Raw genomic sequence first — 26,418 nt, 5'->3', positions numbered from 1 at the left:
ACTTCAGAGATTTCGCAGAAGTTGCTACCTAACTCCTAGCGATGACATAAGCACCTTCCAGAATAAACTGGATGCAATCGAGGATCTGCTCGTGGATCGAAGGCTGCCCTTCATTGTAGTAAGCGATCTGAATGCCCGAGCAGTAGACTGGGGAATGTCCTCTACTAACTCTAGAGAACGGAAAATCATGGATATGGCCGCTAGGTCCGGGTTAGTGGTAGCAAACCGCGGAAGAAGAGCTACCTTTCATATGCCGGGATGTGAAGGTAACCTTTGGATCCGAACACATCGTAGATCGGATAAAGGACTGGAAGATACTCGATGACTTCACGGGCAGTGATCACGAGTATATATCATATAATATCCAGAATACCAATCAGCAAAACCCTCCTTCATGACCAAGAAAGACTTCCCACAGATGGGACATAAGCAAGGTGGATACAGGCAAATTACTAGCTGAACTAGATAGACGAGAACGACAGTTCGACGACACATTGACCTCGGAGCAAGTGGTCGAAAGAAGCCTAACAGTTATGGAAAGAGCGTGTAACGTTTCGATACCAAAAACGCACAGCAAACACGGAGGTAGACGACAGGTGTACTGGTGGAACCACGATATTGCAGAAAAAAGTAAAGTATGCATACAATGTAGAAGAAGGCTAACAAGGGCACGACGCTCTGGAAATTTTATGACGGAAGCGTTAGCAGCTAAGATTGCGAGAAAAGAACTGTCAGTTGCTATCACACGCAGTAAGCATGACAAGTGGAAAGAACTCTGCAAAGATATAAATAAAGACTATTGGAGACTTGGCTACAAGATAGTCATGAAGAAGCTAAGAAACTACGGATCAGTGCCAAACGTGGATGATGATACGATGGATCACATTTCCAACACACACATTCAATGGTTCAGTCCTTGAAGAACTGGCAGAGATACTGAAGGTGATAGCATCAGGACGGCCTACTTATCTACTTAGGATGTATAACGCATGTCTAAAAGAAAGGATATTCCCAGAAGCGTGGAAAGAAAAGTGTTCATGAACATGCATGAACATAAAAATATGATAAGTAGGGGAACGTACGCGCTATGCACTCGACAGCTAGCATAAAATAAATAACATATGATTCAAGTGTGAACTTTCAAACTGGGCGTAAATTATGACCCTGACCCTTAGCGATTAGAATACGTAAGAGGCGAGCGCTGAGCATTACAAACTCAGCGATAGCATAAGAATAGCTAATAAGCCAACGCGGAGTCTTATAAACTCAGCAATAGAAGCACTAGATTTAATGGTTGAAATTATACATGAGTCTGGGTATAAAAACCCGGGCCCAGCAGAATAAATATCAATACGAAACTAAACACCAACATAGTAAAGTGTATTCGTTCAAACAGAGACTGGTGCCCATTAGCAAAGGCAAAGGCGATCCCAACACCCCTTCGGCTTATCGCCCATTGTGTATGCTAAACACAGCTGGGAAGCTGTTAGAAAAGCTCATAAGACACAGACTACTCGCCGCAGTAGAGGCCGCTGGAAGAATTAGCCCAAGGCAACACGAGTTCAGAGCTGGAAAATCCACAATAAGAGCTATCGATGAAGTGGTTCAGGTAGCCAGAGGTATGCAAAGAGGAAATGCATACTCTGTTAGCAACGCTGAACGTTAAAAACGCCTTTAATAGTGTAAGGTGGAGCGATATGCTTGCTTCCTTGGAGCATCGCTTCCATATACCGGATTACCTGATGAATATGATCAGGAGCTATTTGCAGGATCGAATACTCCTGTACTCCACACAGACTGGTACGAAACGATATAGAATGACTAGAGAAGGTGCACAGGGGTCAATCCTGGGACGACATCCTAAGACTGGAAATGCCTGAAGGCACCTTCCTTATTGGTTATGCCGATGATATCGCAGCCGTTATTACTGCCAGAAACACCGTAGAGGCCCAAAAGAGACTTACCCAAGTCATGATCCCCACGCAGACATGGTCAGCTCTCGAGGATTGGAACTTGCCACCTATAAAACAGAGTTACTTCTGTTCATGGGGAAGCAGATCACAACCGAAATTGAGATGCGAGTAAACGGAACAGACAGTAAACTTACCTTCTGGGAACAGCTGAAGCATGTCACGCGGAAAACAGCGACAGCAACGGAGTCTTTGGGTAGACTGATGGCAAACATTGACGGCCCGACGGCAGGAAAACGAAGACTCCTCTTTATCAGTGCAACGAAGAGCAGCCTTAAGGATAACATCGGCGTACCGCACAGTCTCCGGGGCTGCCGTGACTGTGATAGCAGCAGTCATATCGGTTGACTCGCTTGGCCAAGAGCGCAAAAAAATATGGAATCTTCGGCAAAGAGGAGAGTTCTCAGAACAGGCGGCAAAGAGTATACGATAGCAAACCATAGTCTCGTGGAAGGCGTGGTCATGACATCGCCGAAAAGGTTCTGCGGCGGAAGAAGTATGACCTGGACGCAGGCACACAGAAGGCAACGCTCATTTAGAGCACAATATGCCTTGAAGGCTAATGCGAGATAGCTCCTGGTTCCAAGGTGGATTCGAGCCCCAGAAGAGGATTTTTTAGTCGGTAATCAGTCATGCAGTCCGACACACCGGTCAGAGTGACGACCTGACTGACGGTGCATAAAGCATTTTTTCCTACCTCAACCCAAAAAAAAAAAAATTCTCGCAAAAATTACCCAAGTGAAATTCAACACATAATTCAAGTATATGACTATTAAGCAAGAAGAGCGGCAAACGGGATTGCCGGAGTACCTAAGCGTTTTTGGCATTCTTGCAGGCAGTTTTACCTTTTCTGGTGTCATAAATTGGTGATTACATATGGATTTTACTGAGCCAGACGAAATTATGCTAGCCAAGTAAGAAGACTCTAGTCGAGACTGCTCGACTAGGAAATATCTTGAACCCTCTAATCTGATAATCACTCTGCACTTCTCTTCGGCACATACGCACGTATTAAAACGCGCTCTGCTATTTGCGCAGTAAGCAAGCTTGGGCTGCACTGCAGTGTGGGCAACATTATAAAAAATAATTTGTTGAATAATTTAATTTCTAGACGTACAATCTTTATGAAACTTTTAGAGCCTAATCATATGGTGAAAATGTATGTACATTCCAAATCACTAGTCTCCAGTACTTGAAATACGCCTTTTACAATGGTGATGGTGAGGGGGTGGATATAAGGGTGAGGGGTTAATTACAACAAAAATCGAAATTATATAAAATACATATAAGTCTATATTTAAAATTTGCAAGCTCTGGCTTTACAGCCAGAGGAGATATAATGCAGGAGATATAATTAAATAACTAGCTTTCGATAAGGTCTTTGATCGATAATAAAATATCGGGAGTATTTATCGATATATATAGAAAAACTCGATATGCGCGTAATACACACGGACCTAGGAAAAAATTTCAAGTCTCTAGCTTTTATATCTTCTGAGATCGACGCGTTCATACATACGGATGGCCAGACGGACAGAGCCAAATCGTCGTAGCTCGCAGCCCTGATCAAGAATATATATACTTAGTGGGGTCTGCCACGCCTCCTTCTGCCTGCTACATACTTTTAACAAAACTATTATACCCTGTTTTCCCATTTTCAATGGGTTCTGGGTATAAAAAAAAAATCGTCTTAATGATTGGCAAGCTATTACTCATCTAAGAACTTTTTGGAAACAGCTCGACGAATACCAGTTATACCAGAGGTCAGGCACAGATTTCCATTAGGTCTAATTACCTCTATGATTAGAAATGTATTTCGCCAAACTAAACAAAACGAAAAATGTGTGTCTAATTAATATGTGGGCGCACAGGCTTTACGGGATCGAATAGTTTGGGCTCTTGCAGAAAATCCAAATCTTTGTGGCAGTCCGGCATTAGCAGGCAGCGCTGGGCGCGCGTTATCGTCTTCTCCACGTCCTTCTGTTTCTGCTTGCTTAATCCATTTATGACAAGGGTAGGTCTGTGGGCTCTTTTCAAAGGGATTTGGTATATCAATGGAATCGTCGACATTTTTTGTTGTCGATGTGTTTTCCTTCTCTCATAGCAGGCGCATTGGCGAACGAGTGAGGTAATAGTTGTTGCACGCCTCTTAAATTGACAACATTCACATTACGAGCGATAGCCTTGTTAACTTACACATTAATATTTTCGCTTTCGGTTAATAGGAATGCGAGACACACTAAGTAAAAACGTCTATTAAGCAAGCAAGTTTCAGTTTTAATTTTAAATGCCTCCGGAATATCATTTCAGTAGAATTGAATAGAAATCCTTTAATTCTAAATGATATCATAAAATTAGCTTAGCATCTAAATCTTACTAAGTGTCCTTGAGACATATAATTGTGAAGGTAAGCGCGTCTATGGGACATGCTTGTTTAATACAACTGATCTCTTATGTTGTGAGTGTTTAATTAACTAATTTCTTAATTCCTTGTTTAATGAATTTAGTTTTGGTGGATTAAAGGTTTAAAAATAAAAAAAAAACAAGTAAGAAAGCTCTAGTCGAGACTGCTCGACTACGAGATCCCCTGAACCCTTGGAGCAATAGATATTTCAATAATTTTTCGCGTCTTTCAGCTTACACAAGAAACACGCACACACACACACACAGGCATACATACACACACACGCATACAGACACACATACACACACACGCATACATACACAAACGCATACACACACACATACACATACACACACACATACACAAACACATACACACACATACACAAACACATACACACACAAGCACTCACGCATAAACACGCATGGGCTGCAGTGTGCGCTTACTATGAGAACTTAATTGTTTAATAACTTTAATAATTGTTTATGGACGTACGATCTTCATGAAACTTTCAGATTATGATTATAACATGGATATGCATGTAATTGCCAAAGCACAAGTCTCTAGTATTTGAAATACGCTTTTTACAAAAGTGCGGGTGAGGGGGTGAATTTAAGGGTGGGGGGTAAATTTTAACAAAAACCGAAATTGTATAAATTGCATATAAGCATACATTAAAAATTTGGAGACTCTAGCAATAAAGGTGTAGAAGATATAATTTTATAACTCGTTTTCGATAAGGTTTTTTATCGATAAAAAAAGATCGGGATGAGTTATCGAATTTTAATGATAAACTTGATATGCGCGCTGTAATTACGGACATTTAAAAAAAAAATTTGAAGTCTCTAGCTCTTATATCTTCTGAAATCGACGCGTTCATACATACGGACAGACGGACAGACGGACAGACAGACGGACAGGGCCAAATCAACTCAGCTCGTCACCCTGATCAAGAATATATATACTTTGTGGGGTCTGCCACGCCTCCTTCTCCCTGTTACATACATTTCAACAAAACCATTATACCCTGATTTCCCATTGAAAATGGGTTCAGGGTATAATAAAAATTTAAAGGTATAAAGCACTGATTACTGACATATTTGTTTTCGTTTATTATACCCTGAACCCATTTTCAATGGGAAATCAGGGTATAATGGTTTTGTTGAAATGTATGTAACAGGGAGAAGGAGGCGTGGCAGACCCCACAAAGTATATATATTCTTGATCAGGGTGACGAGCTGAGTTGATTTGGCCCTGTCCGTCTGTCTGTCCGTCTGTCCGTCTGTCCGTATGTATGAACGCGTCGATTTCAGAAGATATAAGAGCTAGAGACTTCAAAGTTTTTTTTAAAATGTCCGTAATTACAGCGCGCATATCAAGTTTATCATTAAAATTCGATAACTCATCCCGATCTTTTTTTATCGATAAAAAACCTTATCGAAAACCAGTTATAAAATTATATCTTCTACACCTTTATTGCTAGAGTCTCCAAATTTTTAATGTATGCTTACATGCAATTTATACAATTTCGGTTTTTGTTAAAATTTACCCCCCACCCTTAAATTCACCCCCTCACCCGCACTTTTGTAAAAAGCGTATTTCAAATACTAGAGACTTGTACTTTGGCAATTACATGCATATCCATGTTATAATCATAATCTGAAAGTTTCATGAAGATCGTACGTCCATAAAAAAAGTTATTAAACAATTAAGTTCTCATAGTAAGCGCACACTGCAGCCCATGCGTGTTTATGCGTGGGTGCTTGTGTGTGTATGTGTTTGTGTATGTGTGTGTATGTGTTTGTGTATGTGTGTGTGTATGTGTATGTGTGTGTGTATGCGTTTGTGTATGTGTGTGTGTATGCGTTTGTGTATGTATGCGTGTGTGTGTGTGTCTGTATGCGTGTGTGTGTATGTATGCCTGTGTGTGCGTACGTGCCTGTGTGTGTGTGTGCGTGTTTCTTGTGTAAGCTGAAAGTCGCGAAAAATTATTGAAATATCTATTGCTCCAAGAGTTCAGGGGATCTCGTAGTCGAGCAGTCTCGACTAGAGCTTTCTTACTTTTTTTTTCATGTTTTCAGATATTTCAAAATATTCCTTTATTTTTCAAATTATTTTTTAAAGTATCTATTTACTAACATTCCCCTCCTCGTTTGTAGAATTATTAAGATCACTATTGTTGCATGTTTCTCCTGAAGACCCACTAACATTTGCCACATACAATGCTGGATCTATTACTTTTGGTATGGGTTTTATTTCCGTTCCCAATTCCTTTTCAATGCGATGAAGGTCAAACCGATCCTCGTAAGTTATTAGATTAATGGCGATACCTAGAACAAAATAATAAATAAAAATAAATATACATCTTTTAAAAATTATATTAAAAAACAAGTAAGAAGACTCTAGTCGAGACTGCTCGACTAGGAGATACCCTGAACCCTCCAATCTGATATTCTAATCACTGTGCACTTCTTTTCGGCACACATACATACACACGCACGTATTAAAACGCGCTCTGCTAACTGTGCAATAAGCAGCGACTGCGCTTGGGCTCCGCTGCTGTGTGAGCAACATTATAAGAATTTATTTGTTGAATAATTTAATTTCAAGACGTACAATCTTAATGAAACTGTCAGAACATGTGAGTATTTTCCAAAGCACAAGTCTCTGGTATTTGAAATACGCTTTTTATAAAGGTGAGGGTGAGGGGGTAGAAGGAGTGGGGGGTAAATTTTAACAAAAATCGAAATTGTATAATATATATATAAGTCTACATTTAAAATTTGGAAGCTCTAGCTCTAAAGGTGTGGGAGATATAATTAAATAACTAGCTTTCGATAAGGTTTTTAATCGATAATAAAATATCGAGAGTAGTTATTGATATTTAGAGAAAAACTTGATATGCGCGTGATATACACGGACCTAGGAAAAAAATTCAAGTCTCTAGCTTTTATATCTTCTGAGATCGACGCGTTCATACATACGGACGGACGGGATGGATGGACAGAGCCAAATCGACTCAGCTCGTTGTTCTGATCAAGAATATATATATTTTGTTGGGTCTGCCACGCCTCCTTCTGCCTGTTACATAAATTTCAACAAAACCATTATACCCCGCTTTACCATTTTCAATGGGTTCAGGGTATAACAGGTAAGAAAGCTCTAGTCGAGACTGCTCGACTACGAGATCCCCTGAACCCTTGGAGTAATAGCTATTTCAATAATTTTTCGCGTCTTTCAGCTTACACAAGAAACACGCACACACATACACACACACACACATGCACGCACGCACGCACACATAGGCATACATACATACATATACACACATACACACACACACACACACATACACAAACAATTACATATGTTCAGGCACGAACATAAGGATTGCAAGCATGATCAGTTCGTCAAGAATACTAACAATTATTAAATTTGTATTTGTCCTGAATATTGTTTAGAAATCCACAGATAGCAGTTCTGGACGGTACCCACTTTGGCCCCCCGCAGAATGTTCATACACATGCATGAACATAGAAATATGATAAGTAGGGGAACGTACGCGCTATGCACTCGACAGCTAGCATAAAATAAACGACACATGTTTCAAGTGTGAACTGTCAAACTGGGCACAAATTATGACCCTGACCCTTAGCGATTAGAATACGTAAGAGCCGAGCGCTGAGCATTACAAACTCAGCGATAGCATAAGAATAGCTAATAAGCCAACGCGGAGTCTTATAAACTCAGCAATAGAAGCACTAGATTTAATGGTTGAAATTATACATGAGTCTGGGTATAAAAACCCGGGCCCAACAGAATAAATATCAATACGAAACTAAACACCAACATAGTAAAGTGTATTCGTTCAAACAGAGACTGGTGCCCATTAGCAAAGGCAAAGGCGATCCCAACACCCCTTCGGCTTATCGCCCATTGTGTATGCTAAACACAGCTGGGAAGCTGTTAGAAAAGCTCATAAGACACAGACTACTCGCCGCAGTAGAGGCCGCTGGAAGAATTAGCCCAAGGCAACACGAGTTCAGAGCTGGAAAATCCACAATAAGAGCTATCGATGAAGTGGTTCAGGTAGCCAGAGGTATGCAAAGAGGAAATGCATACTCGCGTAAAGTGGTTCTGTTAGCAACGCTGAACGTTAAAAACGCCTTTAATAGTGTAAGGTGGAGCGATATGCTTGCTTCCTTGGAGCATCGCTTCCATATACCAGATTACCTGATGAATATGATCAGGAGCTATTTGCAGGATCGAATACTCCTGTACTCCACACAGACTGGTACGAAACGATATAGAATGACTAGAGAAGGTGCACAGGGGTCAATCCTGGGACGACATCCTAAGACTGGAAATGCCTGAAGGCACCTTCCTTATTGGTTATGCCGATGATATAGCAGCCGTTATTGCTGCCAGAAACACCGTAGAGGCCCAAAAGAGACTTACCCAAGTCATGATCCCCACGCAGACATGGCTCAGCTCTCGAGGATTGGAACTTGCCACCTATAAAACAGAGTTACTTCTGTTCATGGGGAAGCAGATCCCAACCGAAATAGAGATGCGAGTAAACGGAACAGACAGTAAACTTACCTTCTGGGAACAGCTGAAGCATGTCACGCGGAAAACAGCGACAGCAACGGAGTCTTTGGGTAGACTGATGGCAAACATTGACGGCCCGACGGCAGGAAAACAAAGACTCCTCTTTATCAGTGCAACGAAGAGCAGCCTTAAGGATAACATCGGCGTACCGCACAGTCTCCGGGGCTGCCGTGACTGTGATAGCAGCAGTCATATCGGTTGGCTCGCTTGCCCAAGAGCGCAAAAAAATATGGAATCTTCGGCAAAGAGGAGAGTTCTCAGAACAGGCGGCAAAGAGTATACGATAGCAAACCATAGTCTCGTTGAAGGCGTGGTCATGACATCGTGATTACATATGGATTTTACTGAGCCAGACGAAATTATGCTAACCAAGTAAGAAGACTCTAGTCGAGACTGCTCGACTAGGAGATATCTTGAGCCCTCTAATCTGATATTCTGATCACTCTGCACTTCTTTTCGGCACACACGCACGTATTAAAACGCGCTCTGCTATTTGCGCAGTAAGCAACGACTGCGCTTGGGCTGCGCTGCAGTGTGGGCAACATTATAAAAATTAATTTGTTGAATAATTTAATTTCTAGACGTACAATCTTTATGAAACTTTTAGAGCCTAATCATATGGTGAAAATGTATGTACATTCCAAATCACTAGTCTCCAGTACTTGAAATACGCCTTTTACAATGGTGATGGTGAGGGGGTGGATATAAGGGTGAGGGGTTAATTACAACAAAAATCGAAATTATATAAAATACATATAAGTCTATATTTAAAATTTGCAAGCTCTGGCTTTACAGCCAGAGGAGATATAATGCAGGAGATATAATTAAATAACTAGCTTTCGATAAGGTCTTTGATCGATAATAAAATATCGGGAGTATTTATCGATATATATAGAAAAACTCGATATGCGCGTAATACACACGGACCTAGGAAAAAATTTCAAGTCTCTAGCTTTTATATCTTCTGAGATCGACGCGTTCATACATACGGATGGCCGGACGGACAGAGCCAAATCGTCGTAGCTCGCAGCCCTGATCAAGAATATATATACTTAGTGGGGTCTGCCACGCCTCCTTCTGCCTGCTACATACTTTTAACAAAACTATTATACCCTGTTTTCCCATTTTCAATGGGTTCTGGGTATAAAAAAAAAAATTGTCTTAATGATTGGCAAACTATTACTCATCTAACAACTTTTTGGAAACAGCTCGACGAATACCAGTTATACCAGAGGTCAGGCACAGATTTCCATTAGGTCTAATTACCTCTATGATTAGAAATGTATTTCGCCAAACTAAACAAAACGAAAAATGTGTGTCTAATTAATATGTGGGCGCACAGGCTTTACGGGATCGAATAGTTTGGGCTCTTGCAGGAAATCCAAATCTTTGTGGCAGTCCGGCATTAGCAGGCAGCGCTGGGCGCGCGTTATCGTCTTCTCCACGTCCTTCTGTTTCTGCTTGCTTAATCCATTTATGACAAGGGTAGGTCTGTGGGCTCTTTTCAAAGGGATTTGGTATATCAATGGAATCGTCGACATTTTTTGTTGTCGATGTGTTTTCCTTCTCTCATAGCAGGCGCATTGGCGAACGAGTGAGGTAATAGTTGTTGCACGCCTCTTAAATTGACAACATTTCACAAGTTTCAGTTTTAATTTTAAATGCCTCCGGAATATCATTTCAGTAGAATTGAATAGAAATCCTTTAATTCTAAATGATATCATAAAATCAGCTTAGCATCTAAATCTTACTAAGTGTCCTTGAGACATATAATTGTGAAGGTAAGCGCGACTATGGGACATGCTTGTTTAATACAACTGATCTCTTATGTTGTGAGTGTTTAATTAACTAATTTCTTAATTCCTTGTTTAATGAATTTAGTTTTGGTGGATTAAAGGTTTAAAAAAAAAAAAAAAAAAAAAAATCAAAATTTAAAGGTATAAAGCACTGATTACTGACATATTTATTTTCGTTTATTTTTTTCATGTTTTTAGATATTTCAAAATATTCCTTTATTTTTCAAATTATTTTTTATAGTATCTATTTACTAACATTATTAAGATCACTATTGTTGCATGTTTCTCCTGAAGACCCACTAACATTTGCCACATACAATGCTGGATCTATTACTTTTGGTATGGGTTTTATTTCCGTTCCCAATTCCTTTTCAATGCGATGAAGGTCAAACCGATCCTCGTAAGTTATTAGATTAATGGCGATACCTAGAACAAAATAATAAATAAAAATAAATATACATCTTTTAAAAATTATATTAAAAAACAAGTAAGAAGACTCTAGTCGAGACTGCTCGACTACGAGATCCCCTGAACCCTTGGAGTGCTAGCTATTTCAATAATTTTTCGCGTCTTTCAGCTTACACAAGAAACACACACACATACACAAACACATACACACACAAGCACCCACGCATAAACACGCATGGGCTGCAGTGTGCGCTTACTATGAGAACTTAATTGTTTAATAACTTTTTTTTGTGGACTTACGATCTTCATGAAACTTTCAGATTATGATTATAACATGAATATGCATGTAATTGCCAAAGCACAAGTCTCTAGTATTTGAAATACGCGTTTTACAAAAGTGAGGGTGAGGGGGTGAATTTAGAGGTGGGGGGTAAATTTTAACAAAAACCGAAATTGTATAAATTGCATATAAGTATATATAAAAAATTTGGAGACTCTAGCAATAAAGGTGTAGAAGATATAATTTTATAACAGATTTTCGATAAGGTTTTTCATCGATAAAAAAAGATCGGGATGAGTTATCGAATTTTAATGATAAACTCGATATCCGCGCTGTAATTACGAACATTTTACAAAAAATTTGAAGTCTCTAGCTCTTATATCTTCGGAAATTGACGCGTTCAAACATACGGACAGACGGACAGACGGACAGACGGACAGACAGACAGACGGACAGGGCCAAATCAACTCAGCTCGTCACCCTGATCAAGAATATATATACTTTGTGGGGTCTGCCACGCCTCCTTCTGCCTGTTACATACATTTCAACAAAACCATTATACCCTGATTTCCCATTTTCAATGGGTTCAGGGTATAAAAACAAGTAAGAAGACTCTAGTCGAGACTGCTCGACTAGGAGATACCCTGAACCCTCGAATATGATATTCTAATCACTGTGCACTTCTTTTCGGCACACATACATACGCACGCACGTATTAGAACGCGCTCTGCTAACTGTGCAATAAGCAGCGACTGCGCTTGGGCTCCGCTGCTGTGTGAGCAACATTATAAGAATTTATTTGTTGAATAATTTAATTTCAAGACGTACAATCTTAATGAAACTGTCAGAACATGTGAGTATTTTCCAAAGCACAAGTCTCTGGTATTTGAAATACGCTTTTTATAAAGGTGAGGGTGAGGGGGTAGAAATAGGAGTGGGGGGTAAATTTTAACAAAAATCGAAATTGTATAATATATATATAAGTCTACATTTAAAATTTGGAAGCTCTAGCTCTAAAGGTGTGGGAGATATAATTAAATAACTAGCTTTCGATAAGGTTTTTAATCGATAATAAAATATCGAGAGTAGTTATTGATATTTAGAGAAAAACTTGATATGCGCGTGATATACACGGACCTAGGAAAAAAATTCAAGTCTCTAGCTTTCATATCTTCTGAGATCGACGCGTTCATACATACGGACGGACGGGATGGATGGACAGAGCCAAATCGACTCAGCTCGTTGTTCTGATCAAGAAAATATATATTTTGTTGGGTCTGCCACGCCTCCTTCTGCCTGTTACATAAATTTCAACAAAACCATTATACCCCGCTTTACCATTTTCAATGGGTTCAGGGTATAACAGGTAAGAAAGCTCTAGTCGAGACTACTCGACTACGAGATCCCCTGAACCCTTGGAGTAATAGCTATTTCAATAATTTTTCGCGTCTTTCAGTTTACACAAGAAACACGCACACACATACACACACACACACGCACGCACGCACGCACACATAGGCATACATACATACATACACACACATACACACACACACACACACATACACAAACAATTACATACATATACACACACAAGCATAAACACGCATAGGCGGCAGTGAGCGCTTACTATGAGAACTTAATTGCTTAATAACTTGTTTTGTGGACGTACGCTCTTCACTTTCAGATTATGATTATAACATGGATATGCATGTATTTGCTAAAGCACAAGTCTCTAGTATTCGACATCGACGTTGAGTATCACTGAAGATACATTAACAGATATCCAATTGGAAGTTCGACCAATAGATGATATTTCCACAGTTGGCAGCACGACGGAAGAGCAAACTTCTGCGGAGACTGCAACAGCGACTGGAAGCGCAGCTGAAGAGAAAAGCAACAATGCCGACTCAAACTCTTCAGTGATGACCACAGCAGCGCCACCAACAATGGAATTTAAAGCTGCAAGTACAATTACATCAGAAAAAGAGTCAATTGGAAGTAGCAGCAACATATTAAAGGAAACAATCATAAACACTACAAGCGAAACAATAGGCACAATAAGGCATCAGCATCAACAGAAGGACATCTATCACTTGGAGGCTTTGGCCTCGGCAGCAATGAAGCGATCGACAACGTCCTCAACAGATGCAATGAGCTGTATTAATGCAACAAACGATGACACCTACAAGCCGCCGAAGTTCTTTAAAGAGGCACGACTTCACTTGGCATGGGAGCCGCCACCTGAGCAAAAGACCAAGCTGATGGTGGCATACTCGGTTTATCTGGTTGTCACATTCTCTGGGCCCTGCAGAATGTTCAGGCACGAACATAAGGATTGCAAGCATGATCATTTCGTCAAGAATACTAACAATTATTAAATTTGTATTTGTCCTGAATATTGTTTAGAAATCCACAGATAGCAGTTCTGGACATTACACACTTCTCTGGCCCCCCGCAGAATGTTCATGAACATGCATGAACATAAAAATATGATAAGTAGGGGAACGTACGCGCTATGCACTCGACAGCTAGCATAAAATAAATAACATATGTTTCAAGTGTGAACTTTCAAACTGGGCACAAATTATGACCCTGACCCTTAGCGATTAGAATACGTAAGAGCCGAGCGCTGAGCATTACAAACTCAGCGATAGCATAAGAATAGCTAATAAGCCAACGCGGAGTCTTATAAACTCAGCAATAGAAGCACTAGATTTAATGGTTGAAATTATACATGAGTCTGGGTATAAAAACCCGGGCCCAACAGAATAAATATCAATACGAAACTAAACACCAACATAGTAAAGTGTATTCGTTCAAACAGAGTCTGGTGCCCATTAGCAAAGGCAAAGGCGATCCCAACACCCCTTCGGCTTATCGCCCATTGTGTATGCTAAACACAGCTGGGAAGCTGTTAGAAAAGCTCATAAGACACAGACTACTCGCCGCAGTAGAGGCCGCTGGAAGAATTAGCCCAAGGGAACACGAGTTCAGAGCTGGAAAATCCACAATAAGAGCTATCGATGAAGTGGTTCAGGTAGCCAGAGGTATGCAAAGAGGAAATGCATACTCGCGTAAAGTGGTTCTGTTAGCAACGCTGAACGTTAAAAACGCCTTTAATAGTGTAAGGTGGAGCGATATGCTTGCTTCCTTGGAGCATCGCTTCCATATACCGGATTACCTGATGAATATGATCAGGAGCTATTTGCAGGATCGAATACTCCTGTACTCCACACAGACTGGTACGAAACGATATAGAATGACTAGAGAAGGTGCACAGGGGTCAATCCTGGGACGACATCCTAAGACTGGAAATGCCTGAAGGCACCTTCCTTATTGGTTATGCCGATGATATCGCAGCCGTTATTACTGCCAGAAACACCGTAGAGGCCCAAAAGAGACTTACCCAAGTCATGATCCCCACGCAGACATGGCTCAGCTCTCGAGGATTGGAACTTGCCACCTATAAAACAGAGTTACTTCTGTTCATGGGGAAGCAGATCCCAACCGAAATAGAGATGCGAGTAAACGGAACAGACAGTAAACTTACCTTCTGGGAACAGCTGAAGCATGTCACGCGCAAAACAGCGACAGCAACGGAGTCTTTGGGTAGACTGATGGCAAACATTGACGGCCCGACGGCAGGAAAACGAAGACTCCTCTTTATCAGTGCAACGAAGAGCAGCCTTAAGGATAACATCGGCGTACCGCACAGTCTCCGGGGCTGCCGTGACTGTGATAGCAGCAGTCATATCGGTTGACTCGCTTGCCCAAGAGCGCAAAAAAATATGGAATCTTCGGCAAAGAGGAGAGTTCTCAGAACAGGCGGCAAAGAGTATACGATAGCAAACCATAGTCTCGTGGAAGGCGTGGTCATGGATCTCCGATCTAGAGAAGTGGATAAAAAAAAAAACAACATGAAACGTCGTTCTATTTGACACAACTACTCTCTGGACATGGATACATTCAAGAGTATCTAAATAAGATGGGCAAAACTTCCGAATCCAGCTGTATATACTGCGAAAATGCAATCGACGATGCAGAACACAGTTTCTTCAACTGCAAAAGGTGGTCGGAAGAAAGAATCGACCTGGCAGAAACAGCCGCTGAAGTCGAAGTAGAGACATTAGTACAGCAAATGACTATTAAGCAAGAAGAGCGGCAAACGGGATTGCCGGAGTACCTAAGCGTTTTTGGCATTCTTGCAGGCAGTTTTACCTTTTATGGTGTCATAAATTGGTGATTACATATGGATTTTACTGAGCCAGACGAAATTATGCTAACCAAGTAAGAAGACTCTAGTCGAGACTGCTCGACTAGGAGATATCTTGAACCCTCTAATCTGATATTCTGATCACTCTGCACTTCTTTTCGGCACACACGCACGTATTAAAACGCGCTCTGCTATTTGCGCAGTAAGCAACGACTGCGCTTGGGCTGCGCTGCAGTGTGGGCAACATTATAAAAATTAATTTGTTGAATAATTTAATTTCTAGACGTACAATCTTTATGAAACTTTTAGAGCCTAATCATATGGTGAAAATGTATGTACATTCCAAATCACTAGTCTCCAGTACTTGAAATACGCCTTTTACAATGGTGATGGTGAGGGGGTGGATATAAGGGTGAGGGGTTAATTACAACAAAAATCGAAATTATATAAAATACATATAAGTCTATATTTAAAATTTGCAAGCTCTGGCTTTACAGCCAGAGGAGATATAATGCAGGAGATATAATTAAATAACTAGCTTTCGATAAGGTCTTTGATCGATAATAAAATATCGGGAGTATTTATCGATATATATAGAAAAACTCGATATGCGCGTAATACACACGGACCTAGGAAAAAATTTCAAGTCTCTAGCTTTTATATCTTCTGAGATCGACGCGTTCATACATACGGATGGCCGGACGGACAGAGCCAAATCGTCGTAGCTCGCAGCCCTGATCAAGAATATATATACTTAGTGGGGTCTGCCACGCCTCCTTCTGCCTGCTACATACTTTTAACAAAACTATTATACCCTGTTTTCCCATTTTCAATGGGTTCTGGGTATAAAAAAAAAATTGTCTTAATGATTGGCAAACTATTACTCATCTAAGAACTTTTTGGAAACAGCTCGACGAATACCAGTTATACCAGAGGTCAGGCACAGATTTCCATTAGGTCTAATTACCTCTATGATTAGAAATGTATTTCGCCAAACTAAACAAAACGAAAAATGTGTGTCTAATTAATATGTGGGCGCACAGGCTTTACGGGATCGAATAGTTTGGGCTCTTGCAGGCAATCCAAATCTTTGTGGCAGTCCGGCATTAGCAGGCAGCGCTGGGCGCGCGTTATCGTCTTCTCCACGTCCTTCTGTTTCTGCTTGCTTAATCCATTTATGACAAGGGTAGGTCTGTGGGCTCTTTTCAAAGGGATTTGGTATATCAATGGAATCGTCGACATTTTTTGTTGTCGATGTGTTTTCCTTCTCTCATAGCAGGCGCATTGGCGAACGAGTGAGGTAATAGTTGTTGCACGCCTCTTAAATTGACAACATTTCACAAGTTTCAGTTTTAATTTTAAATGCCTCCGGAATATCATATAACATATAATTGTGAAGGTAAGCGCGTCTATGGGACAAGCTTGTTTAATACAACTGATCTCTTATGTTGTGAGTGTTTAATTAACTAATTTCTTAATTCCTTGTTTAATGAATTTAGTTTTGGTGGATTAAAGGTTTAAAAACAAAAAAAAAAATCAAAATTTAAAAGTGTAAAGCACTGATTACTGACATATTTGTTTTCGTTTATTTTTTTCATGTTTTTAGATATTTCAAAATATTCCTTTATTTTTCAAATTATTTTTTAAAGTATCTATTTACTAACATTCCCCTCCTCGTTTGTAGAATTATTAAGATCACTATTGTTGCATGTTTCTCCTGAAGACCCACTAACATTTGCCACATACAATGCTGGATCTATTACTTTTGGTATGGGTTTTATTTCCGTTCCCAATTCCTTTTCAATGCGATGAAGGTCAAACCGATCCTCGTAAGTTATTAGATTAATGGCAATACCTAGAACAAAATAATAAATAAAAATAAATATACATCTTTTAAAAATTATATTAAAAAACAAGTAAGAAGACTCTAGTCGAGACTGCTCGACTAGGAGATACCCTGAACCCTCGAATCTGATATTCTAATCACTGTGCACTTCTTTTCGGCACAGATACATACGCACGCACGTATTAGAACGCGCTCTGCTAACTGTGCAATAAGCAGCGACTGCGCTTGGGCTGCGCTGCTGTGTGAGCAACATTATAAGAATTTATTTGTTGAATAATTTAATTTCAAGACGTACAATCTTAATGAAACTGTCAGAACATGTATGTATTTTCCAAAGCACAAGTCTCTGGTATTTGAAATACGCTTTTTATAAAGGTGAGGGTGAGGGGGTGAATTTAAGGGTGGGGGGTAAATTTTAATAAAAACAAACAAATTTTATAACTGGTTTTCGATAAGGTTTTTTATCGATAAAAAAGATCGGGATGAGTTATCGATTTTTAATGATAAACTTGATATGCGCGCTGTAATTACGGACATTTACAAAAAAAATTGAAGTCTCTAGCTCTTATATCTTCCGAAATCGACGCGTTCATACATACGGACAGACGGGCAGGGCCAAATCAACTCAGCTCGTTGCCCTGATCAAGAATATATATACTTTGTGGGGTCTGCCACGCCTCCTTCTGCCTGTTACATACTTTTAACAAAACCATTATACCTTGATTTCCCATTGAAAATAGGTTCAGGGTATAAAAACAAGAGTGCACTAGACGAGACTACTCGAGTAGGAGATACCCTGATCCATCCCAGCATCCCCAAGCAAGCAGCGACTGCGCTGCAGTCTTGGAACTATACTGAAATTTACTAGTGGAATAATGTTTCTTGCAGTGGGACTATATTGATGAAACTTTCAGAACGTGATCATAATCTTTAATGTACAATGTGTGAGCACTTAAAATATGGTTTTTTACAAATTGGGGGCGAAGAGGGCGTGCCATACACAATGTAAATGTAAATGTAAATCTGAAGTATCCAGGTCTACTAGAATTCAACTTATGCTCAAATAACAAAATCAATTTATCGATTATTCTCAATAAAAAAGAAATCGTATGAGTAATCGAGAAAATAAGGTAAATTCAAGTCTCTAGCTCTGACATCTTCATATACGTCAATACGGACAGAGGCACAGACGGACATGGCTATATCGACTCAGCTCGTCGCCCTGATCATATGACCATATGTAATGTTATTTAATATGTGTTACACCTTTTCGGTGGGTTTTCATCGAGTTCTAAATAAGGTTTTACAAAAGTTAAAATTACTTACCTAAATGTCCAAAACGGCCGGAACGACCAATTCGATGCAAATAAGTTTCTGCCATTCGCGGAAAATCGAAATTAATAACAACATTTACAGCTTGTACATCGATGCCACGAGTAAATAAATCAGAGCAGACCAAGTTTCGACAGAGACCTTGTCGGAAGTCGTGAAATACTCTATTTCTATGTGCTTGAGCCATTTTAGCATGAATATAGTAGCAGCAATAACCGAGCTCTGTTATTTTTTTTGCTAGGAGCTCAACACGTTGTGTTGAGTTGCAAAATATTATTGATTGATTTATTTGCAATTTTGAAAACAGAGTGTTTAAGCAATGCACTTTCTGACGCTCTTGCACAAACGCATAGTATTGCGTGACTCCTTTTAGCGTTAACTCTTCCATAAGGTTTATTTCATAGGGCTCACGCAAATGTTTCTCCATAAAATTTTTAACGGTTAATGGAAACGTTGCAGAAAACAGAAGTATTTGTGGATCCTTGGGTAATTTTAAAATAACATGATCCAGCATGCCTTGAAAATCTAATGAAAGCAGCTTATCAGCTTCATCCAAGACTAATATTTTGCAATGGGACATATCTGCTACTTTCTTATCCATTAAATCCAAAATTCGTCCCGGAGTCGCAATAATTAATTGTACTAAAATGAAATAGATTTTATTATTATATTTTAATAAGATAGTATTGCCATAATTTATTGTATTTACTGGTGGTAGGTTTCAGATGAAATAAAATTTCTTTATAAAACAGATTTCTATGAATTCCATCTTGCTACATATAAAGTTTTTATACACCCTACTAAAAATAACAATTAATAAAACTCTAGTTGAGACTGCTTGACTAGGAGATAGCCTAAACCCTCTAAGGTCATTCTGCACTTCCTTTATGCACACATGTGGTCACACCTAAGCGTTATAGAAAATTTGTGGGCGAAAGGTCAATATCAAAACAAAACAAGTAAGAACGTTGCAGTTAAGTTTCGCTCTAACACTGTAGAAAATGCAGTTTTTCCCGATTTTCCACGCCCCTAGTGGGCGGATCGGGAAAACTTTAACACTTTATAAATCGGATATATACACGAGTATGTGTTCCAAATTTCAAGTGTCTAGCTTCAATAGCGCCGAAATAGATTGCGTTCATACGGACAGACGGACGGACATTGCACAAAACCAATATACTAATTCACTTTCGTGAGTTGTAATGAGCTTAAAACGGCCCTATTAGAGGAATGGCCAAAAATCTCCAGCGCAGTAACCCGAAAATTGTTAAACTCGATATAATCACGCTTAAAATAGGTGATTAAACAAAAAAGAGGTAAAAAAAATCCTAATTTAAGAATTTTTGGACAATAAAGTCATTGAAAGTGAAGTGCACGAAATAAGCTGTGACATGGAAGAGGCCAGTTATTTTAGTTTTCTTTAATTTTAAATGTTATTAATTATAATAGAAAAATGATGAGGTGCGTTAATACATAATGAATAACCAATAAATAAGACCTCATTTAAATTTTTTGGATATCTTTACTGGTTTAGCGGGAATACGGCTTTAAAATTGTACTACACCGCTGCACGAAATAAGTTGTGAGCCACTGTATATACAGCTACGAAAAATAAAATAGCACCACTTGCAAACGCAAAGTTTAAGAAGTTCTCCTAGGTGCATTTATCAATGTATTGATCTACTTTTTACTTGTATATAAGCAGAAAAAATTAAGAATCGCAACAAGCAAGAATTATTCCAAAAATATTAATCGTTTTTATATTATTCAAAAAATTCTCAAAAAAGTCGAAAAAATGCCGAAAAAAATAATAGCACCACTAACCCTTTTCGAGTGAAAATCTATATTTTTCGAAGATTTGAATATCTTCAAAAGCACTAATTGATGAGATTAGTTATTTATATATCATAGCTCGCAAAAAACTGTTAACACTTTTGCGTTGTCTGCAAAAAAGTGTCTTTCACTGACACAGTCAAAAAAACTCAGACAGAAACTGTTTTTGTCGCGTCTGGCTTAGCTCTCTCGCGCTCTGAGGGAGACAGTTGTTTCTGTTTTCGTTTCCTCAAGTCAAACACTGATCGTTTGCTTGAGTTAAATGAAGTAACGGTAAGTTGCGTTTGTATGGGTAATCACGCGCGATTGCTGCGTTCTTTTTGTATGTATGTATGCGTGTATTTACATGCACACGAAGGCAAAAACATTTTCTGCTGAGTTTGTTAGTCAAAGTGTTTCTTGCTGAGAGGCTTTGTGTGAGAGAAAATCGTGTTAGTTTTACGCGACACTCATGTGAGAGCGTCACACGAATGAGTCATCGCATTGCGTCTGAGCGAAACAGATGCTAAAGAAAAAAGAGAGTGACGCTCAGAGAGAGACGTGTCTACACAATTTTTTTTGAGTATGATGCGAGAAAGAGAATAAACGAAAAAACGCTCAACTCTCATTTGCAAGCTCTGTTATATATCTATTTTGATTAAAAAATTTTCAGAATTTGTGAAAATTTGCAAAAAAAAAAAAAAAATGGGTCGTGAAGAGCATTACACCACCGAACAACCCACTCTCATCAAAAAATTGATTTCGGCTCGGAATTCTCACAGTAAAGTTGGTCATTTAATGGGTTGTTCAAATAAAATGATCCACAATGCAATAATACATAAAAAAAAAAAATTGATGAGAAGCGCGGATTGCGTTGAGTTCTGACCCAAAATCATGTCACTTGACTCATTTAGGAGAGTAAAAGGATCCTTTTAAGTCGGCTACTCAACTGAAAAAGGACCTAAACATATCAGCAATGGACCAAACAGTACGGAAACATTTAAGACATCTCGAGTTGAACACTTTCCGTTCAAGAAGAGTACCATATTTGAATATAAAACACGTTTCCAAACGGATGGTGTTTGAAAGTCAAACACAAAAATTTGTCTAAGCAGGAATGGAGAAACATACTTTTGAATGATGAAAGTAAGATGATAATTTTTAGTGGAAAAGGATCGCGGTCCTACGTGAGACATCCACAGAATTCAGTCCAGTATGTGACTGCTTTTTTGCGAACGCATTCCGCATACGCAGATCTAAAGTCTCCAGGTCTAAAAGTGCTCAAATTAGACTAAAGAAATCAATTTTTCGATTATTCTCGATAAAAACGTTAACGGAACGGGCCGGATTTTTATCGGGTACCCGTGTGCACCCGCGGTTACCCGTGGGTATGGGCTGAAAAATCGAGTTTCGGGTTGGGTGCGGGCGGGTGTGGGTTACGCCGCTCAACCCGTTTTACCCCGAAAAATCATATTAAAATTTGATATGCAAAATGATTCAATTGAGGACGCAAGAATTGAAAAATCTCCGACCAATTTGAATCATGAATTTCTAGAGTTTTTGGACAAAAATCAACAAAAAAAAGAAAACTTAAAGAACCTGGCAAAAATGCAATTGATAAATAATATGCCATACGCTATAATTCAAACTTGTCAATCTTAGATTTTTGGCAGGAGGCAACGGACCTTAAATTGTGGCAAACAATATTTTATGTATTCCGGTAAGCTGTGCAACAAGCGAGCGAGTATTCTCCTCTTCTGGAAAATTTTTAAATGAAAGGCGAACAAGGCTGTTAAGCGCTCCTTGTTTTTATATAAAAACATGTAATATTTCTGTAAATAATATTGTAATTTTTAAAAATTAAATAGTTATTTTTGAGAACAAAAAGTTTTTTGTAATTTTTGAGTATTAAATTTTTTGTGTTTCGGGCAGGCGGGTTGGGTGCGGGTATGAAAATTTTTGTTGCTTTCGGGTACGGATTGTGAACTTTTGACCGTGGGCGGATCGGGCAAAAAAAAGTCGGCCCGTGCCCATCTCTAGTTCACGGTATAAAAACTAAACTCGGATCTGAAATAGCACTACTTGCTCTAACGGGAACTTGTTTAATAATTTTTCTTATTGATACGACAGCAATATTTAAATCATCATACATTTGCCAAAACGCTTCTTTCAAAATAAAATAAAAATTCTTTACACGAAGTTAACCTATTTCTCTTTATAGTATAGACGAAAAAATGTATAAAATGCTTATAAATTATATTAACCCTGTTAAACAATTTGTTTGCAATTATTTTGAAGTATATAATTTAACGCTAATTTTTAAGGGAAATACCTTTTTGATAAATACGAAGAATGTCATCCTTTAAAATTGTACCTCCCGTTGTAACCATTACACGGATATCAAGATGCTTGGCAAGTTCAATACAGATTTGTGATGTCTGCAACGCCAGTTCTCGTGTAGGAACCATTACCAATGCTTGAATATAGTCTTTAGTTGGGTCTATTTGCTCTAAGACAGGAATACAGTATGCTCCAGTCTTCCCAGTGCCGTTTTTTGCCCGAGCTAAAACATCTTTGCCACTTAAAGCTATAGGTATAGCAGCTTCTTGAATTGGCGATGGACGTTCCCAACCCTTTTCGAAAATGCCCATTAGTAGTTCTCGTTTTAGACAAAATTCTTCAAATTCATTGCCGCGTGTATCTGTCACATCCTGAAGAACAATTTTACCATTAATGCAAGATATGGCAAATTTCATAAAATAATGCATAATAGAAAATGTTTTATTATTAGTACATATTCATAAATATCATGTCAATATAATTTGAAAGTTGAGTGGATTTATAAATTATTTGCTGAAATATAATTCATTATCTTTGCAAACAGTTTATTGGCTCTAGCATCCATCTGTCAGTCAGCCTATTTTATTGGTATAATATAAAAAAAAAAATATACATACTGTTGTTTTAAAACGATTATCCTTTGGAGGAAGCTTCAGTTTCGATTTCCATCCCATGTCGTCGCCTAAGTTACTGGCAATCTGATGATCACTTAGCATTCTAAAAATATATTTATTGGTTAGTACATCTTAAAATATCAGCAAATTCTACAATTCATTTATCTGGTACTTTAATCCGACGTTAATTAAATATTTCATCTTTTAACTTTACCTCCAATTTCCACCATAATTTTAATGTCTAATACTAATTTAAATAGCTTTTCTTATGTGATTTTTATTGCTAAAACGTTAAAAAGCAACAGTTAATAATATCTAAAATAGCACGTTAATAGAGTATTAACAAATATATTCGGTATTTTATCTTCATTGTAATAAACAATTTAACAAACATTTTTCTGTATAGCCTCTATGGGACAGTATTAATATATTGAATATATTACTTATTTAAATGAATACAAAGTAAATATATACAAACCCTTTGTTAATCAAACTTGGGTGACCGGGTACAATTTTTTCTGTCATCATTATTTCGAAATAGTAATTTTTATATGTGTATGTGTCACGGCTTGAAAACGAAAGAAATGGATAGTTTGTACCCATGTTAAACATAGAAAGTTGATTAAAATTATATTTTTACCTGTTGCGTAAATGTTTATATATATATATAAGTATTTATTATTTATAATTTAAGAGTTTGACTTAATCCTCTTTCAACAAGGAAAATATTAATTTGAGTTTGTTTTATAGGCTTATCGATGTTACAAATACAACCTAATGAGATAGAAACCTTAATAGCCTTACAACTTCTTATCAATAATACCAATCACAGGAAAACAATCACTCTGTAAAAAAATTACTTGGAAGTGATGTGCAAAGCCAATTCGATTACAATTAATTTTCTTAACGTTGAACCACTAACACATAGACTAGACACCACAAACCAGAGAACACATAGACTAGACATGTAGAACAAACTTTTTCAACACCGAAAAAATGCCCTGAAGAGACCGGACAACTTCGTATTTGGTCGGCTCGGTCTTCTGAGGCTTAAGCAGTGAAAATAAGGCAAGACAAAATCAGTGTGCTGCGACTGCTGCCACGAAATGCACGCATTACTAAATGAAACACGGCTATGCGCTCTTTTTACCTTACTCACTCTCTCCCTCTCTTTATGGTCTCTCTCTATGGTCTCTCGAATAGCAGCAGCGCACAAAAAATTATTCGCGACGATCTCAGCTCGTTCCTTATGAGTGAAGGGTATACCGAAATTTGTAAAGCGTTCGCCACGTTCATACAAAATCAACTTCGTATTTGCTCAGCTCGGTCTTTTGAGCATCAAGCAGTGCAAATAAGGCACGATAAATTCAATACGCTGCAAGCGTTGACACTCTCTTAATGCTCTCTCTCTATCTCTCTCTCTCTCTCTCCCTCTTTATAGCAGCAGCACAAAAAAAAAAAAATGAAAATTGTTCGCGACGATCCCAGCTCTTTCCTTTTGAGTGAATGGTATACCGAAATCTTAAAAGAGTTTGCCACGCTCATATAAAATGTTAGCGTTTTCATGAATTTTTCTAGGAATGGTATGAAAGTTTTGAAGCGTATAAAGAAAATGTTTTGATGACGAGCATGCACACACGGTTTCATTTATAAATATTTGAACATAGAAATATGATAAGTATGGGAACATATGAATATACGAAGATCGTATACATGCCTCCGACGCCCTCAACGACTAGTAAGTAGTGCGCTGGGAAGAGATAAGGGTCATATGTACGGACTCTATAAATAGACAAATGTACACCAACCCTTGCAACACCAGAGTCAGATTATGTAAGAGACGAACGCTGAGCCTTACAACCTCAGCGATAGGATAAGAATAGCTAATAGACCCACGCGGAGCCTTACAAACTCTGCGATAAGATAAGAATATGTAATAGACCAATGCTGAGCCTTACACACTCAGCAACAGTCGCACTAGATTTAAGGATTGAAATTATGCATGAGTCTGGGTATATAAACCCAGGCTCAGAAGAATAAAGATCAATACGCAACTAAACACCATCATAGTCAAGTGTATTCGTTCATGGTCCTTCGATCCGTACCACAAGTCTACCAAATACCAAATGTTGTGACAGTTCTATATTAAATTTAAAAAAAGTGGTTTCTTCTTTGGCTTACCAATCCACGCTGTGAGTAAAGGCACATCAAGATCAACAAGGCGATCAAAACAAAAACACCTCCAACGGGTCAAGCCAAAGAGTAAATTAACAACCAATAAACAAAAACTACAACAACCGCAACAAAATGCGGTCAGGAAAGGGTATTGATATGCTAAAAAAGCAATCAGACCTGTATGACACAATTATAAAAGCCATAGCTGATAAGGATGCGTTAGAAGTCGTGGATAAGTTGGCAGAAGAATTCACTGCCAACCACTCTACACTGACTAAAATCTGTACCCCAAACCATATATATTTTACTGAGAAAATATATGATGGATTAATGGAAAAGGTCAGTATCTACAAGGAGGCCCTGATGAAGGTCGAAGCTACCGACCTCGATATAGATACCGACAAACCATCCACAGCAAGAATTGGCATATGCAAACTGAGGTATTCATGGAACAGCAAACTCAAAAGGAAGTACTGTTTTCACGAAGTGGCTCAGCCTCAATGGACTATCTGGTAGAACTTGTGGAAATAAGAGCTCAAAGAGTAAGGCTGCACATTGAAGAAGTGCTAGCCAACATTGAGCTCAGCAACCAGGAGGAAACTCTAGACAGCAAA

At 38.6% G+C, this 26,418-nt stretch overlaps 1 protein-coding gene, 1 long non-coding RNA gene and 1 pseudogene across 3 annotated transcripts; all 3 read right to left on the bottom strand.

Annotated features, from left to right (window-relative positions):
- Nucleotides 1-3,712: 3,712 nt before the first annotated feature.
- LOC149270103 (uncharacterized) lies at nucleotides 3,713-4,365 on the bottom strand (annotated as a pseudogene).
- Nucleotides 4,366-6,502: 2,137 nt separating this feature from the next.
- On the bottom strand, nucleotides 6,503-10,238 carry LOC149270102 (uncharacterized). Its single transcript, XR_016269502.1, has 2 exons — nucleotides 8,977-10,238; nucleotides 6,503-6,704 (listed from the first exon to the last, which is right to left on the bottom strand). It is a non-coding gene; the product is annotated as an uncharacterized LOC149270102 (long non-coding RNA).
- Nucleotides 10,239-10,663: 425 nt separating this feature from the next.
- On the bottom strand, nucleotides 10,664-24,448 carry me31B (ATP-dependent RNA helicase me31b). 2 transcript variants are annotated; one of them, XM_089465841.1, is made up of 6 exons: nucleotides 24,270-24,448; nucleotides 24,108-24,197; nucleotides 23,633-23,732; nucleotides 23,008-23,386; nucleotides 18,858-19,505; nucleotides 10,664-11,207 (listed from the first exon to the last, which is right to left on the bottom strand). In XM_089465841.1, the coding sequence occupies exons 2-6, from the start codon at nucleotides 24,155-24,157 to the stop codon at nucleotides 11,026-11,028; spliced, it is 1,359 nt and encodes a 452-aa protein (XP_089321967.1). In that variant the 5' UTR covers nucleotides 24,158-24,197; nucleotides 24,270-24,448; the 3' UTR covers nucleotides 10,664-11,025. The 2 variants fall into 2 exon arrangements, with proteins under 2 accessions (XP_089321967.1, XP_089321966.1); XM_089465840.1 differs by lacking the exon at nucleotides 10,664-11,207 and adding an exon at nucleotides 17,249-17,540 and having other exon boundaries at nucleotides 24,270-24,446.
- Nucleotides 24,449-26,418: the final 1,970 nt, after the last annotated feature.

The sequence above is a fragment of the Drosophila arizonae genome, chromosome 3 (assembly GCF_054131065.1).
Source record: "Drosophila arizonae isolate 15081-1271.41 chromosome 3, UAZ_ARI_1.0, whole genome shotgun sequence".
Classification (NCBI taxonomy): Eukaryota; Metazoa; Arthropoda; class Insecta; order Diptera; family Drosophilidae; genus Drosophila; species Drosophila arizonae.
The sequence above is the reverse complement of the archived record's forward strand: the minus strand, read 5'-3'. Positions and strand labels throughout refer to the sequence as shown.